The following is a 27,929-nucleotide window of genomic DNA, read 5'->3' on the forward strand; positions in this document are numbered from 1 at the left end:
AATTACATCAATTATAGGCGACTAGTCTCTGGTTCTGATGAGCTATTAGTAGTTTAACATTTATTGAAGAGATTTTTTTACTGATTGGTGATTGGTTGACTTTCCCTCTCTTTACAAAACATTCTAGGGGTCTTTTACTAAAGATTAGCTCGAGTTATCTGCAGCAGGGTCCATTTTATTCCTATGGACCCTACTGCAGCTAACTCAAGCTAACCTTTAGTGAAAGACCCCCTCTATTTGTTAGCCCAGTAGCTGGAGAAGAGCAAAATTCAGCTGCTCTCCACATAACTTCAATACATCAGTTAGAACAGTAAAAAAGCAGACCTATTGAAATTCTGATGCGATTGCTGCATTTCCATTGTTGCTACATACACATATGGGCTGGGGTTGGGGTCAGGGAGTAATTTTATAAGAGAATACCAACTAAGGGCAGTTAACTGCATAATTGCAAATTAGTGCCAAGTAATACCACCGATTAACAGTAAATCAAGAGCAAAATAGTGTGTGCAGATTTATAGAATTAGGGGGTAAATGGGAGACATGCCATGTCCCTCTCATGCTCCACCCATGTGAATGCCCCCTTGCAATTTCCCACTACACCATGTACATACACCCAGGTCATTTTTCGGTGCAACTTAGTAAAAGGGCCCCTGAGATTTTATAGGTAATTTTCCATACAATCACAGAAAAAAATTTTTTTCAACATTTCCTTTTTAGGTTTTTGCATTTGTAATAATGACGATTTCATAGATCAACAAATCTTAATAGATAATTTCCTACTTTCTCTCTTGAAATTCTGGAATGATGTGAAATCTTTTTTCTTAAATGTTCCAGAATATTTTACTCCTTTAGTTCTTTACTGTAGGCATTGCTACCAGTTCATCTCAATTACTCAACTATGGCAGTTGTCATGGGATTTAACTCTGGTCGTGTAATTGCAGGAAGCTGCTTTCCCACCCTCACTCCAGATCTCCCTCTCTACCAACCACTGGAGCTGACCCAGCAGGAACAGCTTTCCTCATCACCACTTCCACAGCGGTGGTGACCTCTTTCCCTCTTTATCAGGTGGACTAGTTCAACAAGGTCTTCTCTTCCTTCTGGTTACTCTTGACTCTGTGGACAGCCCATTGAGGGCTTCTCTCCCCTCCTGTGCCGCTGCTGTTTGGGCTAGTCATTGACAGCCTCTTTCTCTTCCACTGCTGCTTGTACTCAGATTGGGCCTAGGGCCTAGAGGAGCCATTATGGTTAAGGTCTGTTACAGGCATCCAGGCCACAAAGATATAAAGTTCCCATCTTAGCTACTTGTTTTTCATTTTCTTCATTTGACTTGTGTTACCCTTGCATCTCCCATGTCTCTGCTTTCCTCTTTTTTTTCTGTTTGCTTTTCACTAACTCTACCTCATTCCTTTGCACAAGAGTGGAAGTAAGGAGGAGGTTGGGAATTACAGACCTGTCAGTCTGACCTCGGTGGTGAGTAAGCTAATGGAAACGCTTCTAAAGAGGAGGATTGTGAGATTTCTTGAACTAAATGGAATGCGGGACCCAAGGCAGCATGGCTTCACTAGTGGCAGGTCGTGTCAGATGAATCTGACTGCCTTCTTCAGCTGGGTGACCAAACAGATGTGGGGGGGGGGGGGGTGCGCTTGATGTGGTATAATTGAATTTCAGCAAAGCCTTTGACACGGTTTGGACAGGCAACTGATAAATAAATTGAGTGCCCTCGGTATGGGACCTAGAGTAACTGATTGGGTTAAAAATTGGTTGAAGGTAGTGGTAAATGGAGCTTGCTCTGAAAAAAAGGATGTCGTCAGTGGAGTACCGCAGGGATCGGTCCTAGGGCCGGCTCTTTCTAACTTCTTTGTGAGAGATATTGCGGAAGGGCTATCTGGTAAGGTTTGTCTCTTTGCGGATGATACTAAACTCTGCAACAGGGTGGACACCCTGGAGGGTGTAAATGACATGAGGAAGGACCTAGCAAAGCTGGAGGAATGGACCGTTATTTGGCAACTAAGGTTTAATCCCCAAAAATGCAGGCTTATGCACTTGGGTCGCAAGAATCCGAGGGAACGATACAGTATAGGGGGTGAAGTGCTTCAGTGTACGAAGGAAGAGCGGGACTTGGGGATGATTGTGTCTGATGACCTTAAAGCTTCCAAACAGGTAGAAAAAGCAACGGTCAAAGCCAGAAGGATGCTTGGGTGCATAAAGAGAGGCATGACCAGCAGGAAAAAGGAGGTGATAGTGCCGTTGTATAAGTCTCTGGTGAGCCCCATTTGGAGTATGGCGTGCAGTTCTGGAGACCACACCTATGGAAAGATATAAACAGGATGGAGTCGGTCCAGAGGATGGCTACAAAATTAGTAAGCGGTCATGAACGCAAAAATTATAGGGACAGGCTTATGAACCTCAACATGTATACGCTGGAAGACAGGAGGGAGAGAGGAGACATGATAGAGATGTTTAAATATCTCAAGGGCATTTATGTACAGGAAGAGAGCCTTTTTCAAATGAAGGAGCGCTCTGGAATGAGGGGACATATGACAAAGTTAATAGAGAATAGGCTTAGGAATATTCTGAGGAAGTACTATTTCACCGAAAGGGTGGTAGAGGTGTGGAATGGCCTCCCGGTGGAGGTGGTGGAGTCTAGGACTGTTCCAGAATTTAAAAAGACATGGGATAAGCATGTGGGATTGCTTAGGAACAGGAAAAATTAGGGGTTACTGAGGATGGGCAGACTGGATGGGTCATATGGCCTTTATCTGCTGTCATGTTTCTATTTTATTTTCCCATCTCCATTTTTTCACTAATCTCCGTAGTACCTGAAGATTGGAAGGTGGCCAATGTAATGCAGATTTTTAAAAAGGGTTCCAGGAGTGATCCGGGAAATTACAGATTGGTAAGCCTGACTTCAGTGCCTGGCAAAATAGTGGAAACTATTGTAAGTAATAAAGTTACGGAACAAATAGACAAACATGGTTTAATGGGAAAGAGTCAGCATGGGTTCAGCCAAGGGAAGTCTTGCCTCTTCAATTTGCTTAATTTCTTTGAAGGTGTGAATAAACCTGTAGATAAAGGTGAGCCGGTTGATGAAGTGTATCTAGATTTTCAGAAAGCTTTTGACAAAGTACCTCATGAGAGACTCCTAAGAAAATGTAAAAACCCATGGGATAGGGGGCGGTGTCCTTTTGAGGATTAAGAATTGGTTATTGGACATGAAACAGAGGGTATGGTTAAATGGCCATTTGCCTCAATGAAGGAGGGTGAATAGTGGAGTGCTGAAGGGATCTGTACTGGGAACGGTGTTATTTAACATATTTACAAATTATCTGAAATCTGAATGATGAGTGAGGTGATTAAATTTGCAGATGATACAAAACTATTCAAAATTGTCAAAACACATGCAGACTATGAAAAATTGCAGGAAGACCTTAGGAAACTGGAAGACTGGGCATCCAAATGGCAGATGAAATTTAATGCACATTGGGAAGAATAATCCAAATCATAGTTCATTGTAGACAATATGCTAAAATCTTCTGCCCAGTGTGTGACGGGAGTCAAAAAAGCAAACAGGAATTATTAGGAAAGAGATGGTAAATAAAACCAAGAAAATGATCATGCCTCTGGTCGCTCCATGGTGCAGCCTCACCTTGAGTACTGCGTTCAGTCCTGGTTGCTGTATCTCAAAAAAGATATAGCAAATTTAGAAAAGGTTCAAAAAAGAGCTACCAAAAGGAAAAAGGGGATGAAACTCCTCTCATATAAGGAAAGCCTAAAGAGGTTAGGGCTTTTCAGCTTGGGGTGATATGATTCAGGTCTGCAAAATCCTGAGTGGTGTAAAAAGGGTAAAAATTAATCGATATTTCACTCTTTCAAAAAGTACAAAGACCAGGGGTCACTCGATGAAATTAGATGGAAATACTTTTAAAACAAATAGGAGGAAATATTTTTTCACTCAAAAAAATAGTGGAAAATAGCTCTGAAACTTGTTGCCAGGAGATGTAGTAACAGTAGTTACTGTATCTGGGTTTAAAAAAGGTTTGTACAAGTTCCTGGAGGAAAAGTCCATAGTCTGCTATTGAGATACACATGGGGGAAGACACTGTTTGCCCTGGGATTGATAGCATGGAATGTTGCTACTCTTTGGGTTTCTGTCAGATATTTGTGACCTGGATTGGCCACTGCTGGAAGCAGGATATTGGGCTATGGACTATTGGTCTGATCCAGTATAGCTATTCTTATGTTTTGTATGAGTTTTATGGAGATATGACCCCACTAAAGATACCATGAGCACAGAATATTTTGTGTATTTCCATCTGTAACAGCATTCCAAATGCTGAAATGCCAACAGCTTGTGTGCAGAATATCCATATTTGGGAGGTGGGGTTATTTTTGAACACATTCAACAAATACTTAAACCTTCACAAGTAGGAATATTTTGCTTCCCTAATGACCGTTTTACTCATACCCACTCTCTATCAATGCCGTGATGCAAGACTTTACAGCTCCAGTGGATTTGACTAGAACTGTGTGGGTAGTATTGTACCAGCTATTGCAAACCACACAGAGATAATGAGAATTGTTTATCGAGTTCTGCTGCTTGAAAAGGAAAAGAAGAAAATCCATATGTATTTGCCACTTGGCTATCTTGATTGCAAAGTTATATCTGATAATAAATGCCATGTAGCATTGCACTGTTAACTTGATGCACTGCATTCATAGTTTGCTAGCTTTGTATGTAATAGTGGATAGTGGTGGAGGGGGTAAGAGATAGGGAACTCAGATTTGTAGGAAACTTTCTCCCCTCCCCTCAGATGGGTATTGATCAGATTTCTCTCTGCCTCCCCAATAAGTATGCTCTTTTCTACCTGTGCTCTCTCTCTCTCTCTCTCTCTCTCTCTCTCTCTCATTCTCTTAGCCCCCTCTCCTCCTCCCAGGCCTGTTGCCAGCAGCTTCAGCCTTCCCACCTATTTAGTTATACTGGCAGCAAAGTGACACAGTAAAATATTTTCATACCTTTGTATTTCTCTATGTCTTTTTTTATTCTTTTATTTAGATCCATTCACATTCTGTCCTCTCTGATTTCTAAGTTTCTTTTTTTTTCTGTTACCCGTTTTATGCTATCAGCATTTCCTCTAGATGTTCCCATCCTGTTGTCATTTTCTTTTTGCTTAAGTTATAGGTTCTTTTTCTTTTATTTACACTTTTTCCTTGTGTCACACCTGTTGGCTCCTGTCCTCCTCATACACATTCTCTCTTTTGACTCACTCACCTTTCCTAACCCCTTCATAATTCCCTCATCTGTCACCTTTTCCCCTTCTCTTCATCCACAATTCCCTGCTTGCTTCTCTCTCCTCCATACCATCTATCCTTCTTTCCACTTCTGCCCCTTCCCACTCACCTCTCCCTTCCACCCTTCTCTCAGCTTTTCCCTCTCTCATCTCTCTCTTTTCCTCTTTTCCTCCTTCTCCTGTTCCTTCTTTCCATTTCTCTTCCCTTCACCTATTCTCTCTTCTTTATGTCTCCCTTCCCACCTCTTTTCTTCCTTCTCCTTCATCGCAATTCTCCCTTCTTATCTCTCGCATCTCTCACCTTCTCCACTCTTTTTCTATTTCCTTTCCCTTCCTCCTCCTGGGACAATCTTTTCCTTCCTTCCATCCTTTCCAGTGGTGTTCCTAGGTCGACTGCCACCCAGGGCGGATCGCTGCTGCACTCCCCCCCCCCCCCCCCCAGGTGCCAGAATTGTCTCCCCTCCTGGATGCAGCATCGTTCCCCACCACAGGGCATCACCTCCAAGCCCCCCCTCCCCGGATGCATTGTTCTTACCTCCTAGGGTGCTGGGAGCAGCTGCATGGCTGTTGGCTCCGCCGGTTCCCTGCTTCCTCTGCCCTGGAACAGGAAGTAACAGAGTGAGCAGGAAACTGGCGGAGCCAATAGCTGCGGGGCTGCTCCCTACACCCCTCCTGCAGAGTGCAACCGGGGCGGACCACCCCTACCGCCCTGCCCTCAATACACCGCTGATCCTTTCCTCTTTCTGTCTCACCCAACAGCACCTCCTGGATTCTCCCCTCTGGGCAATCTCTCCCTCACTTCCTGTCCCTTCCTGGCATCCTCTCTCCCTCCCCCATATATCCCTAGTACATTCTCTATCTCTTTGCACTTCCAGACAATATGGACTGAAATATATAAATGGCGCTGAAAAAATAATGCTTATTACTATTCTATAAATGGTGCTCAATTTTAGGCAACATTTAAATTTTGTGCCAATTAGCAGCATAATTAATTGATAGGGCCCAATTGTCAGCGCTAATTGGTTTATTATTCAATTAAAGTACAAGTGCAGATTGAGCACACACCCAAATTTGTGCACACAAGTTTTGGCACCATTTATAGAATTTGGGGGTACGTGAAGTAACACAAAAGCCTGTATATGGACACTTAGAGGGACACTTTCAATAAGACATCTAAGTCTGATTTTGGACATTTTGCACAAAATGTCCAAAATCCGAATAGGAAAGAAGGTCATTTTCAAAAAAGTAAAACATCTTTTTTTTCTGAAAATAATGTTTTGAACAAGGTTTTATGCTTTGAACGTTTTGTTTTTTGGTCCATTTTTTGAAGGAAAATAAAACCAAATTGGAGAATAGAATGTTAAGGTTCCGTGTGAAGCTGGTTAAAAAAAGAACAAAACCTCTAGGTTCTGTATGTGCCCTGATTGGTGGGTATTGGTCAGATGACCAAGCTTAGCCAGATTTCTATAGGAATGTCTCTTTTTCTCAAGAGTTCTGGACGGCAGTGGACGCTAAAGGAAGCAGATGTGTGTAGAGGTGTCTACTCCCTCAGCGTGTGTGTGTGAGACCTAGTGCTGTGCCTGAGTAGTGTGACACAGTGGTTGCTGCAGCTCAATAGTGAAAGAAAACCGGTCTCAATAATTGGGAGATAGCAAAGGGAGGAGGGATCTGGTAGCTGAAGATAATGAATGTGTGAAGGGGTGTCTGCTCCTTTAGCGTGGGGGTGAAGCCTAGCACAGTGTTTGCAGGGTGAGAAGCTGCTGCAACTATTGTCAGATACTGTAAAATAAAAAACCTGGTCTTCTTTACTACAAAAGAGATAGATAACAGATTTCAGCAGAATACGTGTGATTATCACAAGGAGGGTTCTGGTATGCTTGGTCTGTTATGTGTGATCTCACAGAGTGTGAGAGAGCATATATTTAAAGGCTCTCCCTCCACTAGTCCGTTCCCCTCTCTCTCCTTCCCCTCATTCCCTTTCCTCCTTTCCTGAAGTTACTATTGAGGAAACTACACTTCTCCTTTCTTCCTCAAAATGTACCACCTGTTCCTCTGATCCCATTCCCACCCACCTTCTTAATGCCATCTCTCCTACTCTTATTCCTTTTATCTGTCACATTCTCAACCTCTCACTTTCCACTGCGACTGTCCCTGCTTCCTTTAAACATGCTGTGGTCACACCTCTCCTTAAGAAGCCTTCACTTGACCCTACTTGTCCCTCTAATTACCGACCCATCTCCCTCCTTCCTTTTCTCTCCAAATTACTTGAGCGTGCTGTTCACCGCCGCTGCCTTGATTTTCTCTCCTCACATGCTATTCTTGACCCATTACAATCTGGTTTTCGCCCTCTCCACTCAACTGAAACTGCGCTTACTAAAGTCTCCAATGACCTATTACTGGCTAAATCCAGAGGTCAATATTCCATCCTCATTCTTCTTGATCTTTCCGCTGCTTTTGACACTGTCGATCACAGCATACTTCTCGATACCCTGTCCTCACTTGGATTCCAGGGCTCTGTCCTTTCCTGGTTCTCTTCCTACCTCTCCCTCCGCACCTTTAGTGTTCACTCTGGTGGATCCTCTTCTACTTCTATCCCTCTGCCTGTCGGTGTACCTCAGGGTTCTGTTCTCGGTCCCCTCCTCTTTTCTATCTACACTTCTTCCCTTGGTTCATTAATCTCATCCCATGGCTTTTCCTACCACCTCTATGCTGATGACTCCCAAATCTACCTTTCTACCCCTGATATCTCACCTTGCATCCAAACCAAAGTTTCAGCGTGCTTGTCTGACATTGCTGCCTGGATGTCTCAACGCCACCTGAAATTAAATATGACCAAAACCGAGCTTATCATTTTCCCCCCCAAACCCACCTCCCCGCTCCCCCCGTTTTCTATTTCTGTTGATGGCTCTCTCATTCTCCCTGTCTCCTCAGCTCGAAACCTTGGGGTCATCTTTGACTCTTCTCTCTCCTTCTCTGCTCATATCCAGCAGACCGCCAAGACCTGTCGTTTCTTTCTTTACAACATCCGTAAAATCCGCCCCTTTCTTTCCGAGCACTCTACCAAAACCCTCATCCACACCCTTGTCACCTCTCGTTTAGACTACTGCAATCTGCTTCTTGCTGGCCTCCCACTTAGTCACCTCTCCCCTCTCCAGTCGGTTCAAAACTCTGCTGCCCGTCTCATCTTCCGCCAGGGTCGCTTTACTCATACTACCCCTCTCCTCAAGACCCTTCACTGGCTCCCTATCCGTTTTCGCATCCTGTTCAAACTTCTTCTACTAACCTATAAATGTATTCACTCTGCTGCTCCCCAGTATCTCTCCACACTCGTCCTTCCCTACACCCCTTCCCGTGCACTCCGCTCCATGGATAAATCCTTCTTATCTGTTCCCTTCTCCACTACTGCCAACTCCAGACTTCGCGCCTTCTATCTCGCTGCACCCTACGCCTGGAATAAACTTCCTGAGCCCCTACGTCTTGCCCCATCCTTGGCCACCTTTAAATCTAGACTGAAAACCCACCTCTTTAACATTGCTTTTGACTCGTAACCACTTGTAACCACTCGCCTCCACCTACCCTCCTCTCTTCCTTCCCGTTCACATTAATTGATTTGATTTGCTTACTTTATTTATTTTTTGTCTATTAGATTGTAAGCTCTTTGAGCAGGGACTGTCTTTCTTCTATGTTTGTACAGCGCTGCGTATGCCTTGTAGCGCTATAGAAATGCTAAATAGTAGTAGTAGTAGTAGTAAAGGCTTAATCAAACCAGAGGCTTTTTAGTGACTGTTGTGGGCTAAAAGAAATAAAGATTTGAATGAAAGCGTGTATGCAATGTGTGCACATAGAACACTACAGAGAGTGAGTGGCTTCCTAAGAAGCCAAAGAAGAAAACTTCTCTAACTCTTCTCAGTGTTAGGGAAAAGTGTTCTGTGAATAGGTCTTGGAAGTATAAGAAAATAAAAGTAAATTATCTTTTGGTTTTGTCCTTAGTTATTCTGGCCCAGTCATTTTAAATGAAGTGACACAAAAAGGTATCCTGCTTGTTAGGGAAGTCAGGTTTTACTTCCTTTTGAGTTGTTAAAGATAGGTGAGACCTGATAACCAGCGAAACTGCACCTAAGAAGGGGTTTGTCGATACTGAGCACAGTCATCGCTACAGTCTATAAACTCCAATGTTCAAAAAAGACCAAAGAAACCAGTCAAGACAGATCCAGCTAAGTGGACTTTGCACCTACACACATACATCAGGAACAGAGTTAATATAGATTAAGGGTCAACAAAAGGTTTCACTGACCTGCTGCCAAGTGGGGATCAGGGGCATAGCTAGGGGCAGGCCTGGGCCATCCAATCTCGGCTCAGGCCCGCCCACCCAGTTTTAAGCGCGGTTGAATTAAAGTGCAAAGTCAAAGCAGCAGCCTTTCACTAATTCATTTCTACCCCTCAAACCTCTTTTATTCCTGTTGTGGCTATAAGTGTCAGTGTAACCAAAGTCTCACCCGGGTTAACTCCAGACCCAGGACACAGAGGAACACTTGCATGCTTCTTCAGTTTCACAGCTTCTGTTCACTCTTGTGCACACCCAACTTTCTCTCTTACAGACAAGCAAGATGGGGTACTGGTCCAGAATGATAGCTAGGGTGCTTTGGTAGACATTGATCCAATACCGGGTTCCCTGAAGCTGCTCAGTCCAGGAACCACGCAACACTTCAGGAGGTTTAAGGTTAACCTGAACTTTATTAAAACTTCATCAGATAACAGCACTGCTTCAATTATCTTTTCAACACAGTCAGTAAAGTAATTACTCATAAAACTCCAGGTCACCTTCAGTCATCAGTGGGCATTTTACCCCTTACACAAACTAGGAGTTTGCAATGAGATGTCCCTCCTCCCAGTAACTCTTTATCATCACCAGGTGTGGACCACTATGTAGTTGTCTACCATTCGTGGGTATCACCTTATGGGTAATACCTGACCATGGGCAGAGCGTGTCCTAGGTTATGGCCCAAGGTTCTGGTTTCTGTACCGTCTTCTATGAATTTTACTGCAACTGTCTCTTTTAGAGTCAGCCAAACCAGAGTTGGCACTTTAGGATCTCCCTTAAACATCTTGGGGTCACTTGGTAGGGGGCATGTAGACAGTTTAAGACCTAGGCAACCAAGGATATTTTCCCACTAATTCTCCCCTTTTATTACCTACCACGCTCCGCCCAATTGGTAGCTCTGCAAATCAGAGCACTCTTTTACTGCAATGATTCCATAACCCTCCCTGGGCTGGGCTCCCTCCCACCCAGGACCTCTTCAGCAGTAAAATGAAAGAGAATTCAATAGAGCCTAACACTCAAGCACTCTGCAAAGCTATCCCAGCCCTGCCCCCATAGCAGCAAGAAGAGGGGAGGGGACTGGCAGAGCCTCACAGAGTGCTTGAGTAGGATGCTCTATTGTCCATGTTCTTTCATTTTACTGCAAGCATTTGCAGGAAGAAAGGTGGTTTGAGGCAAGGAGATAGACCGAGGGGGAGGAGGGACTAGAGGAAGGTGGAGGACCACAGCAGGGGAAAGCAAAAAGGGAAGAAGCTGTGGGGGGAGCAGAGGGGGGAGAGAGAGAGAGAGAAATTCTGGACCCTGGTGAGTGGCGAGGGGGGAAGGAGGCACACTGCTCCATTCCTATATCCCTTGTTTTTCAGATCAGATACTTGTTCTGAATTTGACTATTGAATAACTAATCAACAAGTTGTTGTGTTGAAACACCTGCTAGGAAGTAAATGCATATCCTATACTGGAAAACAAATAGGTTTTACAAATTACAAAGTTATTTACAGGTCCATTTTTTAAATCAGAGACAATATCCAACCATGATATACTGTATAGTAAGTGGGGTGGCATAGCTGTCGCACAGCTCATGTTTTCCATTAGCATTATTAGGCAGAGAACTGGGGTAATGTTACACCAAAACCTGCACCTACACTACTGCAGGCCATTTTTCAGCGCACCTTTGTAAAAGGACACCACTGTTTCTTCACAGGATCTTACCCAGGTCAGGGTCCAATGCGGCCGTGTGGCATCTCTGCGCTGCTGTAGCCCCCAAGCAGCAAAGCTCTTAGCTGTCCAATGTGGCCATGTTGTTTCTCCACACCGCTGATGCTCCTATTAAGGAAAGTGCTCCAGCTGTCTCTTCAATGCGTGCTAGGAAGGGGTAAACAGCACCTGAGAGTTTGCTGCTGGTTCGCACGCCACCCATGCCTGGCAGAGAAAAGGAGCATGCCTCATGGTCGCAGTATATAAGCATGACTACTCCCTCTTGGCATCGCCCGATAGTGACGCTTTGCTTCTGTGCAGCTCCTGCAATGCTTGGGGAGCCGCGCATGTTGTGGCTGGCAGGGCTAGGGGCACGGCACCAGGTTATCCCTGTCTGCCTGGCACCCTGGCCTGTGGCCTCCTCAATGTGGCTCAGTACATCTTCCAAATTCACTGAAATTTCTTTAAATTCCTCTGCACTGTCACCCTTGAAAACCGTTTCCAGTACAGGTAAATATCTTACATCTCCTTCCGTAAAAACCGAAGCAAAGAATTAATTCAATCTCTCCGCTATGGCCTTGTCTTCTCTGAGCGCTCCTTTTACTCCGTCCTGATCTAATAGTCCCACAGATTCCCTCGCAGGCTTCCTGCTTCTGATATACCTGAAAAATTGTTACTATGAGTTTTCATCTCCGCGGCAAGTTTTTCTTCATATTCTCTTTTAGCCTTCTTTATCAGTGCTTTGTATCTGGCTTGACAGTGCTTATGTTGTTTCTTATTTTCTATGCTTGCCATAGACCTGGTGTAAGTGTGCCTGCCTATACAGGTTTACACTAGTATTCTAGAACAGAACCTCGGTGCCCAGATGCCATTATAGAATAGACGCTCCCTATTCTGCATTGGGGTGCGTATATCTAAGCATCCATTTATAGAATTGCCCCCAAAGTGTTTTTTTTTTCCATTAGAAATTTGAGTACCTGTAAGAGGTGATTCCATAAGGAGCTGCCTAGTTTTAGGCAGCAAAAGCATATGTCTCCGTTGACACACACATACCTCCCCCACCCCCCACCCCCACCCCCAGGGACCTGCATACTGCTGTGATGGACCTGAGTATGACATTTCAGACTGGCAAAAAAAGTTTTTAAAGTTTTTTGTTCGGGGTGGGAGGTGGTTAGTGACCACTGGGGGAGTCAGGGGAGGTCATCCCCGATTCCCTCCGGTGGTCATCTGGTCAGTTCGGGCACCTTTTTGAGGCTTGGTCGTAACAAAAAATGGACCAAGTAAAGCCGCCCATGTGCTTGTCAGGGACGCCCTTCTTTTTTCCATTATCACTCGACGCCCATCTGTTAGGCACACCCCAATCCTGCCTTCACTACGCCTCCGACACGCCCCCGGGAACTTTGGTCAGCCCCGTGATGGAAAGCAGTTGGGGATGCCCAAAATCGGCTTTCGATTATGCAGATTTGGGTGACCCTGAGAGAAGGACGCCCATCTCCCAATTTGTGTTGAAAGTTGGGCGCCCTTCTCTTTCGAAAATAAGCCTGCAAGTGTCATAAAATGTAGTCAATTGTCCTTGTCGCAGAGCTGTAAGCTTCAATAATTGAAAAATACAATCCAGCTTCTGCAGAATTTGAGATAGAGAAGGTAAGGAAGCTTGTTTCCGCACTTGTGTAATAACCAATTTACTAGCCGTAAAAAGCAGTGTAGCGAGTTTGTGTTGTGGGACAGTAATTGTAGTTGGTTTATGATGTAACAAACAATACGCTGGTTGCAATGGGTACATCTTCCCCAATATTTCCTGCAGATTATCAGTTATCAAAACCCATTGGGTCTTTATGACTGGACAGGATCACCACATGTGAAGGAAGCGCCCCCCCCCCCCCCCCCCCCCCCCCACTCTCCACAGCCTCTCCAGCCAATATCCAAAGTTCCTAGAAACATTTTCTTAAATTTCACTGGTGTATAATACCGATAGAAAATCTTAAAGCCATTTCAATCAGATTACTGGCAACAGATACTTTAAACAAATATTTAAATGATCTTGCCCATTGTTCCCCTGTGAAAGATGTAATTCCAGATGAATTTTTAAGAATGCTATGGTGAGAAAACCTATGAGCAAACCAATTCAACAAGCAGGGAAGTTGTTAAATGCTTTGGGATGACAGTTGGGAATAGGAGTTTGTCAAGCCACTCCATTCCCACCCCCTTACAATATTTCTGCCACATGGAACAGCATTTGTATAATAGATGTACAGATGTGTGTGGCATAGTGCCTGAAACAGATAAATCAGATCATGCTGCCTTAAATGTCATGTTTTCTCTGCAGAATCTACTGACTCATATTTGCAGCATGCTCAGTCTCTTGGCAACAGCAGCAGTGGTACAGTGCCCATCTACAGATCCTCATCAGAAGAAAAGAAAGTCACAGTTATTAAAGCACCGCATTATTCAGGAATCGGTCCCGTTGATGAATCTGGAATCCCAACAGCAATTAGAACGGTAGGAAATATCTCCTTATTTTTTTTACAGAAGGATTGCTATCCAGTGTGATGGATTGATTTCAAAGATTTACAAAAATATATATATTCTTCTGCTCGGATATTGTATATACTTATGGAATGAGTAGTCTGAGTCTTCAAAAAAGAAATGCACTGTACTGTTGGAAGAAAGGGCTGTTGTTAAGAAGCAGTTCAATAAATTCATGTTCTCCATTTTAACTGGAAACATTTAGAGCCAGACTGTTTTTACTTTTTCTAAAAAATGGTCTTCAGTTAAATACCTCTGGTCTAAATATGTTAAGACTGTTCTGAATTAGTAATGCAATGAAGATCTGGTTTTATCCTAAAAAATTGTTACTTTTGCTAGCACTTTTAAAAGTACTCTAGGTCCTTACAATGATGTGTTGATGTTAATAGAATGGAAACTTTGGAGAACATGTTAGAAGAAATAGCACTGTACTAATTTGAGGAATCCAAGAGATTTTTTTTGTCAGTATACACCTATATCCAGACATGTGGTGGCTAATTTTATAAAATGGCTCCTTATAAGACATAAGGCAATTAAGGACTGGTTTTGATTGAGTTTTATTGTGTAGACTGTATTTTGATTTTGCATACATTTATCACCTTTTTATTTATTTATTTAGCTATTTATTTATAGTGATTTTACAAAACTTTGTACAAGCCATACACTTGTCATACAGAAACACAGTAGAAGCCAAAGCAAATAGAAGAAACCTCTTATATCAAAATAAAGTCAACTTTCTTAGACCACCATCACTTGGGAGGCATGGCTAGATCATAGAAGATTATACATAAGTAATACAAAATATAGACATAAAGGCTACGTGTGATTACCTAACCTATATTACTATTTCCAACATTATTTTAACTTTTTTAAATCTAGTAAAGCTTTTATATCACCTTTTTATGTTGGAATTCTGAGCAGAGTTACACATTAGAATGTTTCACTTTAAGGACTGGACCAGTGATTATAATAGTTAATGTGTTGATCTCCATAAATTTGCACAATTAATGACATGATTTTGAAACGTTATAAAAAATATGAACAAACCAACCACAACTTCGCCTGCTAACTATCATTAGATAACAAGAAACCACAACATTCACAACTAACTATAAAAGTGGAAGGGAATGCCTCAGGGGTCCTTTTACTAAGCTTCAGGAAAAAGGGCACTGTGGTACTTGCGGAAGCCATTTTTCTCGTGCATCACGACGCTTTTTACCTCAGCTGCTAAAATACCTCACAAAAAAATGGCCACGCGTGTAGCACCTACCAACACCCATTGAGATGGTGGTACGAACTCCTGCGGTAACCCAGCAGTACCTGGGCAGCGTTCGCCGATACCCGATACTGCCGGTTAGCACCGTGCTAGAGAAAAAGTTTTCCTGGAGTAACGGAAATGGTTGCGCTCCTGCCGGAACAACTGGTAGTAGTTCCATTTTAGCATGCCAACGTTGGGCTTACCGCTGCTTTGTAAAAGACCCCCTCAGTGCCAAACTTAGGGGTTACAGCAATTACAATCACTGGCAACCTAACCACCAAAACAAAAACACAGTAGAGAAAGAAACACAAGGCACAAAAAAATCCATTCAATATATGGTATGTGCTGGCTCTATCTAATGAAATATAAGTCCAACTGACAAAAAATGCCCAGCAACTTGATACAATCAATGGTACTAAGCCATGCAGACTACTGCAATGGAATCTATGCGGGATGCAAAGAACAAATCATAAAGAAACTTGAAACTGCTCAAAACACGGCAGCCAGACTTATATTTGGGAAAACGCGATTCGAAAGCGCCAAACCCCTATGAGAAAAACTGCACTGGCTCCCAATCAAAGAACGTATTGCATTCAAAATCTGTACCATGGTTCATAAAATTATCTACGGCGAAGCCCCAGGATACATGACAGACCTCATAGGCCTACCAACCAGAAACATAACAGGATCAACATGAACATACCTAAATCTCCACTACCCAAGCTGCAAAGGACTCAAATACAAATCAACTTATGCATCCAGCTTTTCCTATTTAAGCACACAACTATGGAATGCATTACCAAACGCCGTGAAAACAACGTATGACCACCTAAACTTCCGGAAATCACTAAAAACTAACCTGTTCAAAAAGGCATTCCCTACCGACCCAACTTAAATGCCTGAATCCTGCAACACAATGAAACCAAAGATTGTACTGGACATAACTCTTCCTCCCTACGATTCCCTAATTTATTTATTTATTTATTTATTTATCACATTTATACCCCACAATTTTCCTACATGTTTGCAGGTTCAATGTGGCTTACAATAAACCGAAAAGGCTATCGCCAATCCGGTAGTTATACATGATCTTTATTCTACCACAACATCACATTGTATTTGTTCATACCGGAATTGGCGATCGCCATTACGGTACTATGTAAGCCACATTGAGCCTGCAAATAGGTGGGAAAATGTGGGATACAAATGTAACAAATAAATAAATTGAATAAATAAAAAATGAATCAAAACCCTGTAGAAATACATCTTCAAATATTTCAAAACGTATTCTTAGAAGATTGCTGATCAGTCTAATTTCATCTGATGCTGAGGCATTACTTTCCACATTTATAGCTATTTGTGAGTGCTATAGCTTCTTATTATCTAATGATAGCAGGCGATGTATTGAGTTATTGAATGTATACCTGCTTACCTCTGTTGTTTTGATATCTGCTTGATAAACCAGCTGTACCAATTTGATCTTTGATCATTTGTTAACTTGATTTTGGGATCTGATTGCATTTTACTTTATAACAGCAACACATATGCCTATTTGCCTTTATAAAATAGGCTCCCAGAATCAGCCCCAGTAGCAGACACCCGTGTGAGTGCCAGCAATATTCAGTGCCAGTGCTCACATAGCTAAGGGGTCCTTTTACTAAGCTGTGATAAAAGGGGGCCTACGCTGGCGTCAGCATATGTTTTTGACACACGCTGAGGCCCTCTTTTACAACAGCAGGTAAAAGGCTGTCTTTTTGTCTGCAAAAGACATGGCCGAGAGGTAAGTGAACCACTTGCCGTGCAGCCATTTTGAGGGGGAGCACTTACAGCCACCTGTTGAGGTGGCGGTGCTTACCACCTTGTAAACACTAGCGCTACAAAAATAGAAACTATTATTGTAGCGCCAGAAATGGCACATACTGGGAGTGGGAACTACCACCTGGCTCCTGCAGTAGTTCCGGATTGGCTTGCGGCAAGCATTTTGCTGCACACCAACCCTTTAGTAAAAGAGACCCTAAGTGACCAAATAGGATCACAGAAATAGCAGTATGTGGGCGCTGGCACTGAATATTGATCAGCACTAGCATAGCTTCTGGGTAGTGCCCAGAGTTGTTGGATGCAATCCCCTTCTTCTGCCCCCCCTGTCCCCAACCTGGTCCAACCCATTTTCCATTCCCTCCTCCCCATGATCAGACTTCCCCATCCCAAACCCCATATGGAAGGCTGACCTCTAGCAGAAGAACCATGAGAGTACCGCTTGAGCTCACAGCAGCCATTTTAGCCCATGGAGCCACTAGGGGCAGGAGTAAGTGTGGATCACTCTTGCCCAGGATAGCCCCAATGGATCATCAGGACTGTAAGTTAGGCCTGGGAGAGCTGATCTTGGGAGTAAGGCTCGGGAGGGGGATCTGATCATGGGAAGGATTTGGGAGGGGTCTTAATTGGGGAGGGGAAGGAGAAACTGATAGAAACACTTATGTACGTGATACAAATTACACATGTACCTTTATTCGACCACACTATCACCTTGTATTTGTTTCTCTACCGGACTAGGCGAAAGCCTTTACGGTACTATGTAAGCCGCATTGAGCCTGCAAATAGGTGGGAAAATGTGGGATACAAATGCAACAAATAAATAAAAATAAATGTGGGTCCTGACTAAATATTGTCTGGGGCCCACTTAAGTTTGGACAGCCAGCAGCAGTCCAGTCAGACCTGGATATTCAACTCCGGTGCCCAGATATAGCCAGGCATTGAATATCCAGATCGAACTTAGCTGGCAACAGTCAGAGTTTAAAACACTTTGTCACTGGCTGCATATTGGTCAGATAGGTGTCTTTGTGCCTTTATAAAATAAGCTGAAGGAGAAAGACAAGGCCATCTTATTATATTATGATACAATAATTAATTCTTCTGGGATTACAGCCTCGAGATTGCTACCAATATTGGCAATTATGGCATTATGTACACAACTTTCGAACGGGGACGCCCATCTCCATGGCCGGCCATCTCCAGGGCCGGCGCTGCAAAGGGGCAGAGCCAACCATATTTTCGAAAAAGATGGCCGGCCATCTTTTTTTTTTTAATAATACGGTTGGGGCCGCCCAAATGTCGGAGATGGCCGGGTTTGAGATGGCCGGCCTCGGTTTTTGCCCATAATGGAAACCAAAGCTGGCCATCTCAAACCTGGGCAAATCCAAGGCATTTGGTCATGGGAGGGGCCAGGAATCGTAGTGCACTGGTCCCCCTCACATGCCAGGACACCAACCGGGCACCGTAGGGGGCACTTCTAAAAAGTAACAAAAAAATAAATAAATAAAACAGCTCCCAGGTGCATAGCTCCCTTACCTTAGGTGCTGAGCCCCCCAACCCCCCAAACCCACTCCCCACAATTATACACCACTACCATAGCCCTAAGGGGTGAAGGGGGGCACCTACATGTGGGTACAGTGGGTTTCGGGTGGGTTTTGAAGGGCTCCCATTTTCCATTTCAAGTGTAACAGGTGGGGGGGGGGGATGGGCCTGGGTCCGCCTGCCTGAAGTCCACTGCACCCACTAAAACTGCTCCAGGGACCTGTATACTGCTGCGATGGACCTGAGTATGACATTTGAGGCTGGCAAAAAAAGTTGTTAAAGTTGTTTTTTTTAGGGTGGGAGGGGGTTGGTGACCACTGGGGGAGTCAGGGGAGGTGATCCCCAATTCACTCCGGTGGTCATCTGGTCAGTTCGGGCACTTTTTTGGGAATTGGACCTGAAATAAAAGAGACCAAGTGAAGCCGGCGAAATGCTCGTCAAGGCCGGCTTTCTTTTTTCAATTATCGGGCGAAGCCGGCCATCTCAACACACGCCCCCGTCCCGCCCCCGTCCTGCCTTCGCCCCCTTAAAGTTTCGCCAGCCCCGCGATGGAACGCAGTTGAAGCTGGACAAAATTGGCTTTCGATTATACCGATTTGGCTGGCTTCAGGATATCGCCGGCCATCTCCCGATTTGTGTCGGAAGATGGCCGGCGATCTCCTTCGAAAATAAGCTGGTTAGTGTCCCAAAATAGAATAAGCTTGGAAGACTCCATTTTGAAGAGAATTGGCCTCTCTCTGTTGTCAGGAAGGGTTTAATGGGCAAATATTATGTATAGTTCAAGAAGACTATTAATGGCATTCACTGCCAATGGGTTGCAGAGAAGTAGAGGAAAGACTTCAGAGATTATACTTCAAAAGATCTCCAAAAGAGATTATTAGATATGATAAGTAGTAGTAATAGTAGTAGTAGTAGTAGTAGATGGAATGACTCTGGTAGAGAGTAGTCAGTTTAGAGAGCTCCATTTTAAGTTTAATTGCCACCTATATATCCACCTGTCCTGGGCACACAAAATAGGGTTATCAACAGATGAGAGTTGTCTTAAGAGTGGAAATACAGAAGGTACATTTAAACACTGTGTGTGGTATTGCCTGGGAATATGTGACTTTTGGCAGACTGGGTGCATTTGGGATAGATGTATAATCAGCACCTCACTGTGACCCCACAGAGAAGCAGTGGCGTAGCCAGAAGGCAATTTTTGGGTGGGTCAACAGGTTGGATGGGTGGGCACTACAACTTTTTTGAAAGACAAAAAACAGCAACCTGATGCACCCATGCTCTGTCCCTACCATGCTCCCCATAACTTCAATGAGGGTAGCAGTGCAGGCTTCAGTGGCTGCAGGCCAATTGAGAGCTAAGGGCAGTACAAAAGGCTGCATGTCAGCCCCATTGAGCCATGGTCCTCTAACACACATATGGTATTGAAGCCAAACACATTCTGTATCCAGAGAACCTCCTCGCCCTCCACCAACAATGGATACAGAGCACAGGAAGGCCATTTCCACATAACACTCATCATACATAGAAATTTTGGTTTCTAGTGTAATCTCAATTACAGTCATATTATAAATTAAATTTTTTTAAAATCTATAAAACAAAAGTCACTCAACCCACAGCAAATCTACAATGCCAACACTAACTTCCAAAAACAAAGATCCTACCTATGAAAATTAAGTGCCTTAAATATTATAGTGGGGCCCTAAAATACAAATACATTTATCAGGAAAGCTGAACAAGCCACCTTACTACAGAATGCTACATTGAAACTTCATGCTAACAGAATATCTCACTCACACACAGAGAACACAAATGTCAAATACAGAATAAGTGACCACAAACTCTAGAAATATAAATTAAACAGAAACCTCAAGAAACCAGACCTTGCATGTAGTACAACACCAGAGAAACATGAAAGAAAGGCATTTCCTCCTGTGCAAAATATAAAGACAGCACATGCCAGGGATGGTGTTAGGGGTTGCAACTAGAGCAATTGTGCCTGGTTCCCTGGCCAGAGAAAGCCCGCCTGCTGGAAGCTGAAGGCGCAGCCTGGTAATGGACTTTGGGGTCCTTTCCTAGATTTCTGGCCTTGACCCCAGCTATGTTTAAAATCAACTCTGGCAAGATATACATTCCAAATCCAACATATTATATTCACAACATTAAAAATAAAATAAATTTTTGTACCTTTTGTTGTCTGGTCATTTTATTTTTCAAATCATATTGGTCCAGGTGTCTGATTTCTGCTTCCCTCTGTCTTCTCTTAACTCACTTGCCAGGGTCTCCTGTCCATTTGGCATTTCTTCTTTATCCATGTCCATCATCCATCTCCCATCTCTGTTTTCCTATATTTCCTTGTCCAGTATCTCCCCTGTGTTCATATCCCTTCATCCATCATCATTCCTCTGTGCACCTATGCACCCGTGTTCCTATTCCCCCCCCTTGTCTGGTATCTCTCCCCTCTTTCTTTGTCCATATACCCCCCTCTCCAGTGTCCAGCATTGTATTCTATTCCATATCCCCCTCCCCCCCCTTGGCAGGCATTGCCCCTCTGTGCCCATATGCCATTGCCATCCCCATACAGTATCTCACATTTGTGTGCCTTTCTCCATGCTCCCACCTAATGCCCATCATCTCCTTTCTGTATCTGTACACCTCCCTATATCCCCTTTCACACCAATGTGTCCCTCTCCTCTCTGATCCCACCCCAACCATCTTCTCTTCCTCTCTCTTTCCTTCTCCTTATGCTTCTGGCTCTTTCTCCCACTGTGGGTTCAGCATTTGACTCCCTCTTCCTTTATCCCCTTGTCCAGCATCTCTGTCCCTTCCCTCTAACCCCTTCTATAGGTCTAGCACCTTTCTCTCTTTGCTCCAGCCCTCTTTGCAGGTCCACATCTCTCTCTCCTTTCCCTCAGCCATCCCCTGCATATCCAGCACCTCTCTTCCAGCCCCCCCTACATGTCCAGCACCTCTCTCCCTTTCATCCAACCCCCCATTACATGTTCAGCACCTCTCTCTCTTTCATCCAGCCCCACTACATGTCCAGCACCTCTCCCCTTCATGTCAACGCTTTGCATATCCAGCACATCTCCCCTTTTCCTCCAACCCCCCCCCCCCCCCGCATATCCAGCTCCTCTCCACTTCCCTCCAACCCCCCCTGCAAATTTAATCCAGCACCTCTCCCCTTCCCTCCAACCTTCTACCTGCAAATGCAGCACCTCCCCCCTCCCTCCAACCTTCCCCCTACAAGTCTAGCACCTCTCCCTTCCCTTCAGCCCACTCCCCTTGCAGGGCCAGCACCCCCCCACAAGTCCAGCACCCTTCTATTCAGCCTACTCCCCTTGCAGGGCCAGCACCCCATTGTCTTCCTCACCCCACCCCACAAGTCTAGCACCCTTCCCTTCAGCCCACTCCCCTTGCAGGGCCAGCACCCCATTGTCTTCCTCACTCCCCCAACACACATCCAGAACCTGTCCCTTCCCTTCAGCCCCCTCCCTTTGCAGAGCCAGCAGAGACCACTGTAGTCTTCACTCTCTCCCCCCCCCCCCCCCGCCACAATGCTTGTATTCAACGCTATCAGTGCTACCTCCTCCTGCACCTCACAGTCTCCCACCCCCGCAGCAGAGCTTGCAATTTGCTACCGGCGCTGCCTGATCAACTCACAGACAAGGCGCCGACGACCTGCTCTGGGATCTTCCCTCTGCCATGTGCATTCCGCCCTGCATAAACAGGAAGTTGAATCAGCACAGCAGAGGGAAGGCCCTGGAGCAGGACGTCGAGCCGCGTCTGCCAGCTGTCAGGCAGCGCCGAGCAAACTACAAGCGCTACCGCAGGGTTGGGAGGCAGAGACTGTGTACAGGAAGAGGCAGCACAGATAGAATTAAATGTAGGGGCTACGGCGGGGATGGTAGAGGGCGAGCCGGCAAGGAGACAGGCGAGGGACTCTGGATGGGCCTGAGACAAAAGTGGGCCGGCCTGGGCCCATCCAGGCTCACCTGTAGCTACGCCCCTGACCGAGGCTCTAGATTTTGCTGCAGAATTCTCTGTGTCCTGGAGGATCACTAATAGTAAAGACCCAACATGTGCCAGAATGATTTGCGGGGGCAGGCAGTGAGAGCAGAGCATAGGAAAAACAGCCTACCCTAGCAGAGTAAAGCAGAGGCCCCCCCCCCCCCCCCCCCCATGCCCAAGCAGCAGCAAATGAGGCAGGCAAGACATGAGGGCTGCTGCTTAATTGCTTACCAGGTACCTAAAACAAACAAACAAAAATCACTGAAGCTACTGCTGCAACAGGCTCTCAGATGAGGCACTTCCTGTTGCACCTGGTTGAAGCTGAGCTAATGAGCAGCAGCTGTGCAGGCTAACTGACACCTAGGAACCTGACTGGTGATCAGACTGAGAATGGGTGGGCCTGAGGTACATAAGTACATAAGTAATGCCACACTGGGAAAAGACCAAGGGTCCATCGAGCCCAGCATCCTGTTCACGACAGCGGCCAATCCAGGTCAAGGGCACCTGGCAAGCTTCCCAAACGTACAAACATTCTATATCAAACATGCGTGGGATAAACATAAAGGAATTCTGCTTAGAAGGAATGGATCCTAAGGAGCTTAGACGAGATTGAGTGGCAAAGCCGGTGGCAGGAGACGGAGATGGTGCTGGGCAGACTTATACGGTTTGTGCCAGAACCGGTGGTGGTAGGCGGGGCTGGTGGTTGGGAGGCGGGGATAGTGCTGGGCAGACTTATATGGTCTGTGCCCGGAAAAGGACAGGTACAAATCAAGGTAAGGTATACACAAAAAGTAGCACATGTGAGTTTATCTTGTTGGGCAGACTGGATGGACCGCGCAGGTCTTTTTCTGCCGTCATCTACTATGTTACTATATGTTATTCCTGGAATTGTGGATTTTTCCCAAGTCCATTTAGTAGCGGTTTATGGACTTGTCCTTTAGGAAACCGTCTAACCCTTTTTTAAACTCTGCCAAGCTAACCGCCTTCACCACGTTCTCCGGCAACGAATTCCAGAGTTTAATTACGCGTTGGATGAAGAAACATTTTCTCCGATTTGTTTTAAATTTACTACACTGTAGTTTCATCGCATGCCCCCTAGTCCTAGTATTTTTGGAAAGCATGAACAGGCGCTTCACATCCACCTGTTCCACTCCACTCATTATTTTATATACCTCTATCATGTCTCCTCTCAGCCGTCTCTTCTCCAAGCTGAAAAGCCCTAGCCTCCTTAGTCTTTCTTCATAGGGAAGTTGTCCCATCCCCGCTATCATTTTAGTCGCCCTTCGCTGCACCTTTTCCAATTCCACTATATCTTTCTTGAGATGCGGCTACTAGAATTGAACAGAATACTCAAGGTGCGGTCGCACCATGGAGCGATATAACGGCATTATAACATCCTCAAACCTGTTTTCCATACCTTTCCTAATAATACCCAACATTCTATTCGCTTTCCGAGCCGCAGCAGCACACTGAGCAGAAGGTTTCAGCGTATTATCAACGACACCCAGATCCCTTTCTCGGTCCGTAACTCCTAACGTGGAACCTTGCATGCCGTAGCTATAATTCGGGTTCTTTTTTCCCACATGCATCACCTTGCACTTGCTCACATTAAACATCATCTGGAATTTAGCCGCCCAGTCTCCCAGTCTCGAAAGGTCCTTCTGTAATTTTTCACAATCCTGTAGCGAGTTAACGACTTTGAATAACGTTGTGTCATCAGCAAATTTAATTACCTCGCTAGTTACTCCCATCTCTAAATCATTTATAAATATATTAAAAAGCAGCGGTCCTAGCACAGACCTCTGAGGAAGCCGACTAACTACCTTTCTCAATTGTGAATACTGCCCATTTAACCCTACTCTCTGTTTCCTATCCTTCAACCAGTTTTTAATCCACAATAGGACTTTTCCTCCTATCCCATGACCCTCCAATTTCCTCTGTAGTCTTTCATGAAGTAAGAATGGGTGGGCCTGGGCCCATCCAGGCCCACCTGTAGCTACGCCCCTTGCTATTGTGTAATGGGTATTAATAAAGGGGATCTCTGTGAGCAGTCTCACTATCCTGTCACGCATGGAGATACAGCTGCAGTGATTTTTCTGGGAGCCTTTGTTCCTCCCCTTCTACCTTTCAGGCAACGTTTCCCTAAAACCTTTAGGACATCATTAGGTGACCAGTCCTCACACATGGTTCACACTTGTGAATTCTACACTTCATAAACTTTTCCCCATAACTTCAAAATTGTCCCTCAGGTGATTGCGACACCATTGAGGGTGGCTACCACTCTGCTGCCACCCTACTTTACATGTTGAATTAAATAAAGTTTAATAATTTTGCTTTTTCTTTGAAAAGGAAGTCTTTATCTTTGAAATAATGTTTGTATCTGAAATATTTATGTGGATCTTGGATGCTGTTTTTTTTTTTGTTGTTGTTGTTGTTGTAATTTTCTAGGAGGGCCCCTTAGGGAGATTTCTGGCACCAATACCTTTGGATCCCTATAGGTAGGAGAGGACACCCAAATTATTTCTATAGATCCCTATCCTGCTTATAATCGAACGAGAAATACGCCCAAGTTCCGACCTAAATCGGGAGATGGACGTTTATCTCACAAGAACGAATAACATGGTATAATCGAAAGCCGAACTTGGACGTTTTCAACTGCACTCCATTGCGGAAGCGTACAAAGTTGACGGGGGCGTGTCGGAGGCATGGTGAAGGCGGGACTGGGGCATGGTTATCACCCGAACAGAGATGGGCGCCTTTCGCCGATAATGGAAAAAAAGTATGCGTTTGTAGCTAGAATTTAGGGCACTTTTCCTGGACCCTGTTTTTTCACGAATAAGGCCCCAAAAAGTGCCCTAAATGACCAGATTACCACCGGAGGGAATCGGGGATGACCTCCCTTGACTCCCCCAGTGGTCACTAACCCCCTCCCTCCACAAAAAAATGATGTTTCACAACTTTTTATTTTCACCCTCAAATGTCATACCCACCTCCCTGGCAGCAGTATGCAGGTCCCTGGAGCAGTTGTTAGGGGGTGCAGTGGACTTCAGGCAGGTGGACCGAGGCCCATCCCCCCACCTGTTACAATTGTGCTGCTTAATGCTTAGTCGTCCAACCCCCCCAAACCCACTGTACCCACATGTAGGTGCCCCCCTTCACCCCTTAGGGCTATAGTAATGGTGTAGACTTGTGGGCAGTGGGTTTTGAGGGGGATTTGGGGGGCTCAACACACAAGGGAAGGGTGCTATGCACCTGGGAGCTCTTTAACTTTTTTTTTTTTTTGTAAAAGTGCCCCCTAGGGTGCCCGGTTGGTGTCCTGGCATGTGAGGGGTCCAGTGCACTACGAATCCTGGCCCCTCCCACGAACAAATGCCTTGGATTTATTCGTTTTTGAGCTAGGCGCTTTCATTTTCCATTATCGCTGATAAACAAAAACGCCCAGCTCACAAATTGTCGAATAAAACATGGAAGTCTATTTTTTCGAAAATACGGTTCGGTCCGCCCTTTCAAGGACCCGTTCTCGGAGATAAACGCCCATGGAGATAGACGTTTTCGTTCGATTATGCCCCTCCACATGTCTCCATGCATATCTTCCTGTCTCTCACCTATCCACCCCCATCCTGTTAGACTGTCACTGGAATGCTTTGAGGTTTCACTTATATATACTGTCATCTACCAACATTTGCTTATTTCCGATCTGACGAAGAAGGGCAACCTTCAAAAGCTAATCAAGAAATGTATTAAGTTATGTCCAATAAAAAAGGTATCATCTTATTTTCTTTTCCATGTTTTATTTTGTTTTATTTCTATTGATTATCTTTAAAAGTGGACTAACACGACTACCACACCTCTCTACTATATATAGATCCCTAGGAAACCCTTTCTTCCTGGGAGGGGTGAAGGTGTAAAACATCATGAGAATTTCAACAGCAGTTTGTGCATGCTGTGCACAGTTCATCAGTTCATTATATTAGTGCTTCCATTACAGGCCTATGGCAGCCCTGATGGCCAATAGGTTGAAGCTGCCTGCATTTTTTTTCCAGCTCTCATCTCTAGGCTTCTGTCTCTGATTAGATAGACAGTTTGGAGCCGATTTCTATTGTGGCCTTTCTCTGAACCTGTTGTTTTTTCCTGTTCTAGCACCTGCCAGGAAATCACATGTTCACACTAGACATTACCAGAGAAGATAGAGGCCTCTGGAAACTGAACAAATGGTAGAAAATTCTATAATAATTTGGGAAAGGGTCTGGTGGCAGCAGTTACCTCCTCCTATGTATTATAAGTTCCCTTTTTGTCTTCCAAGTTTGTCTTGGATTCCATCTCCTGCCTTTAACCCATGCCAAAAAGAAGTTCCCTCCTGTCCAGCGTGATGCTGTGATCTGAGTGCAGAATCAGCCTGTGACATCCCCAGAAGTTGGCACTACAAGGCACATGCCACAAACGCAAAGATTCAATAAGCAAGGGAAAAGTAACGGACCCAAAACCTGGTTGCTGGCATGTTTTAATGGGGAGTTATGGGGAACCTTCCCACCCCTAAGTAGTCCAGGGAAGAAGGAGAAAGGATTAATTCAGGCAGTGGCATTCCTAGCCTGTTTGCCACCCAGAGTCGGTCGCTGCTGCGCCCCCCACAGCACATCATCCCCCCGTCCGAAGCTCATCACCTGACCTTTCCTTCTAGCAAGGGGTACGTGGAGCAGACGCGCAGCTGTTGGCTCGGCCAGTCCCCTGCCCCAGCACAGGAAGTAACGTTAGAGGGGGCAGGGGACCGCCAAAGCCAACAGCCATGCACCTGCTCTGTGCACCCTCTTGCTGCCTGCACCTGAGGTGGACCGTCGCCACTGCCCCGCCCTTGGTATGCTATTGCATTCAGGGTTCCTGTGGTGACATCCAGGCATCCTGCAACTTCTAACATAGCAGGCAGGAGGAGCAAAGAACTATTTACCATCTGATAATATCATCAGTGTGTTGCAGGAATTGAGATAGGAATTTGTGATACTTCAGGAGTCAGACAGCACACACCAGAATGAGAGAGTAATCTTCTTTATTTGCCAGCAAACAAAGCAGGACATCAGTTCTAGCTCTCTTCTCCTCTCTCTCAGCTCTCTGTGTCTTTGTCTCAGCTCTCTGTGTCTTTGTCTCAGCTCTCTGTGTCTTCTCCTTCTTCTGTCTGTTCCTTCTGTCCTTCTCTTTCTTCTGAGCTCCTTCCTTTCTTCTTTCTGACGTAAACTGCTTCTGCTCCTACTTAAATAGGGTCCTAAGCCCTCCTCCTAGCCTAGCCTAGCCCAGCCCCCTTTACTCCCAATTGGTTAAGACATTGATTGGCTACCTTGCCTCAACCAATCATTACTTTTGAAATATCAGTTACATAGGTTCCAGACATCCTAAACTGACCTGTGACCTGGGGCCCCTCAAGCCAGACATTTGGTCTCCAGAACTCTTACATTTCTCATTATGATTGATGTCTCATCTATGGCTTAGACTG

General features: G+C 44.9%; 1 protein-coding gene across 2 annotated transcripts in view; it reads left to right on the top strand.

Annotated features, from left to right (window-relative positions):
• Positions 1–27,929, top strand: part of SORBS2 (sorbin and SH3 domain containing 2) — a 610,065-nt gene that overhangs the window by 327,542 nt on the left and 254,594 nt on the right. For both annotated transcript variants that reach the window (XM_030191487.1, XM_030191488.1), the window contains exon 8: positions 13,628–13,800. In XM_030191487.1, the coding sequence (XP_030047347.1) occupies positions 13,628–13,800 (173 nt within the window). The remainder of the gene's footprint in view (positions 1–13,627; positions 13,801–27,929) is intronic.

Source organism: Microcaecilia unicolor, chromosome 2 (assembly GCF_901765095.1).
Source record: "Microcaecilia unicolor chromosome 2, aMicUni1.1, whole genome shotgun sequence".
NCBI lineage: Eukaryota > Metazoa > Chordata > Amphibia > Gymnophiona > Siphonopidae > Microcaecilia > Microcaecilia unicolor.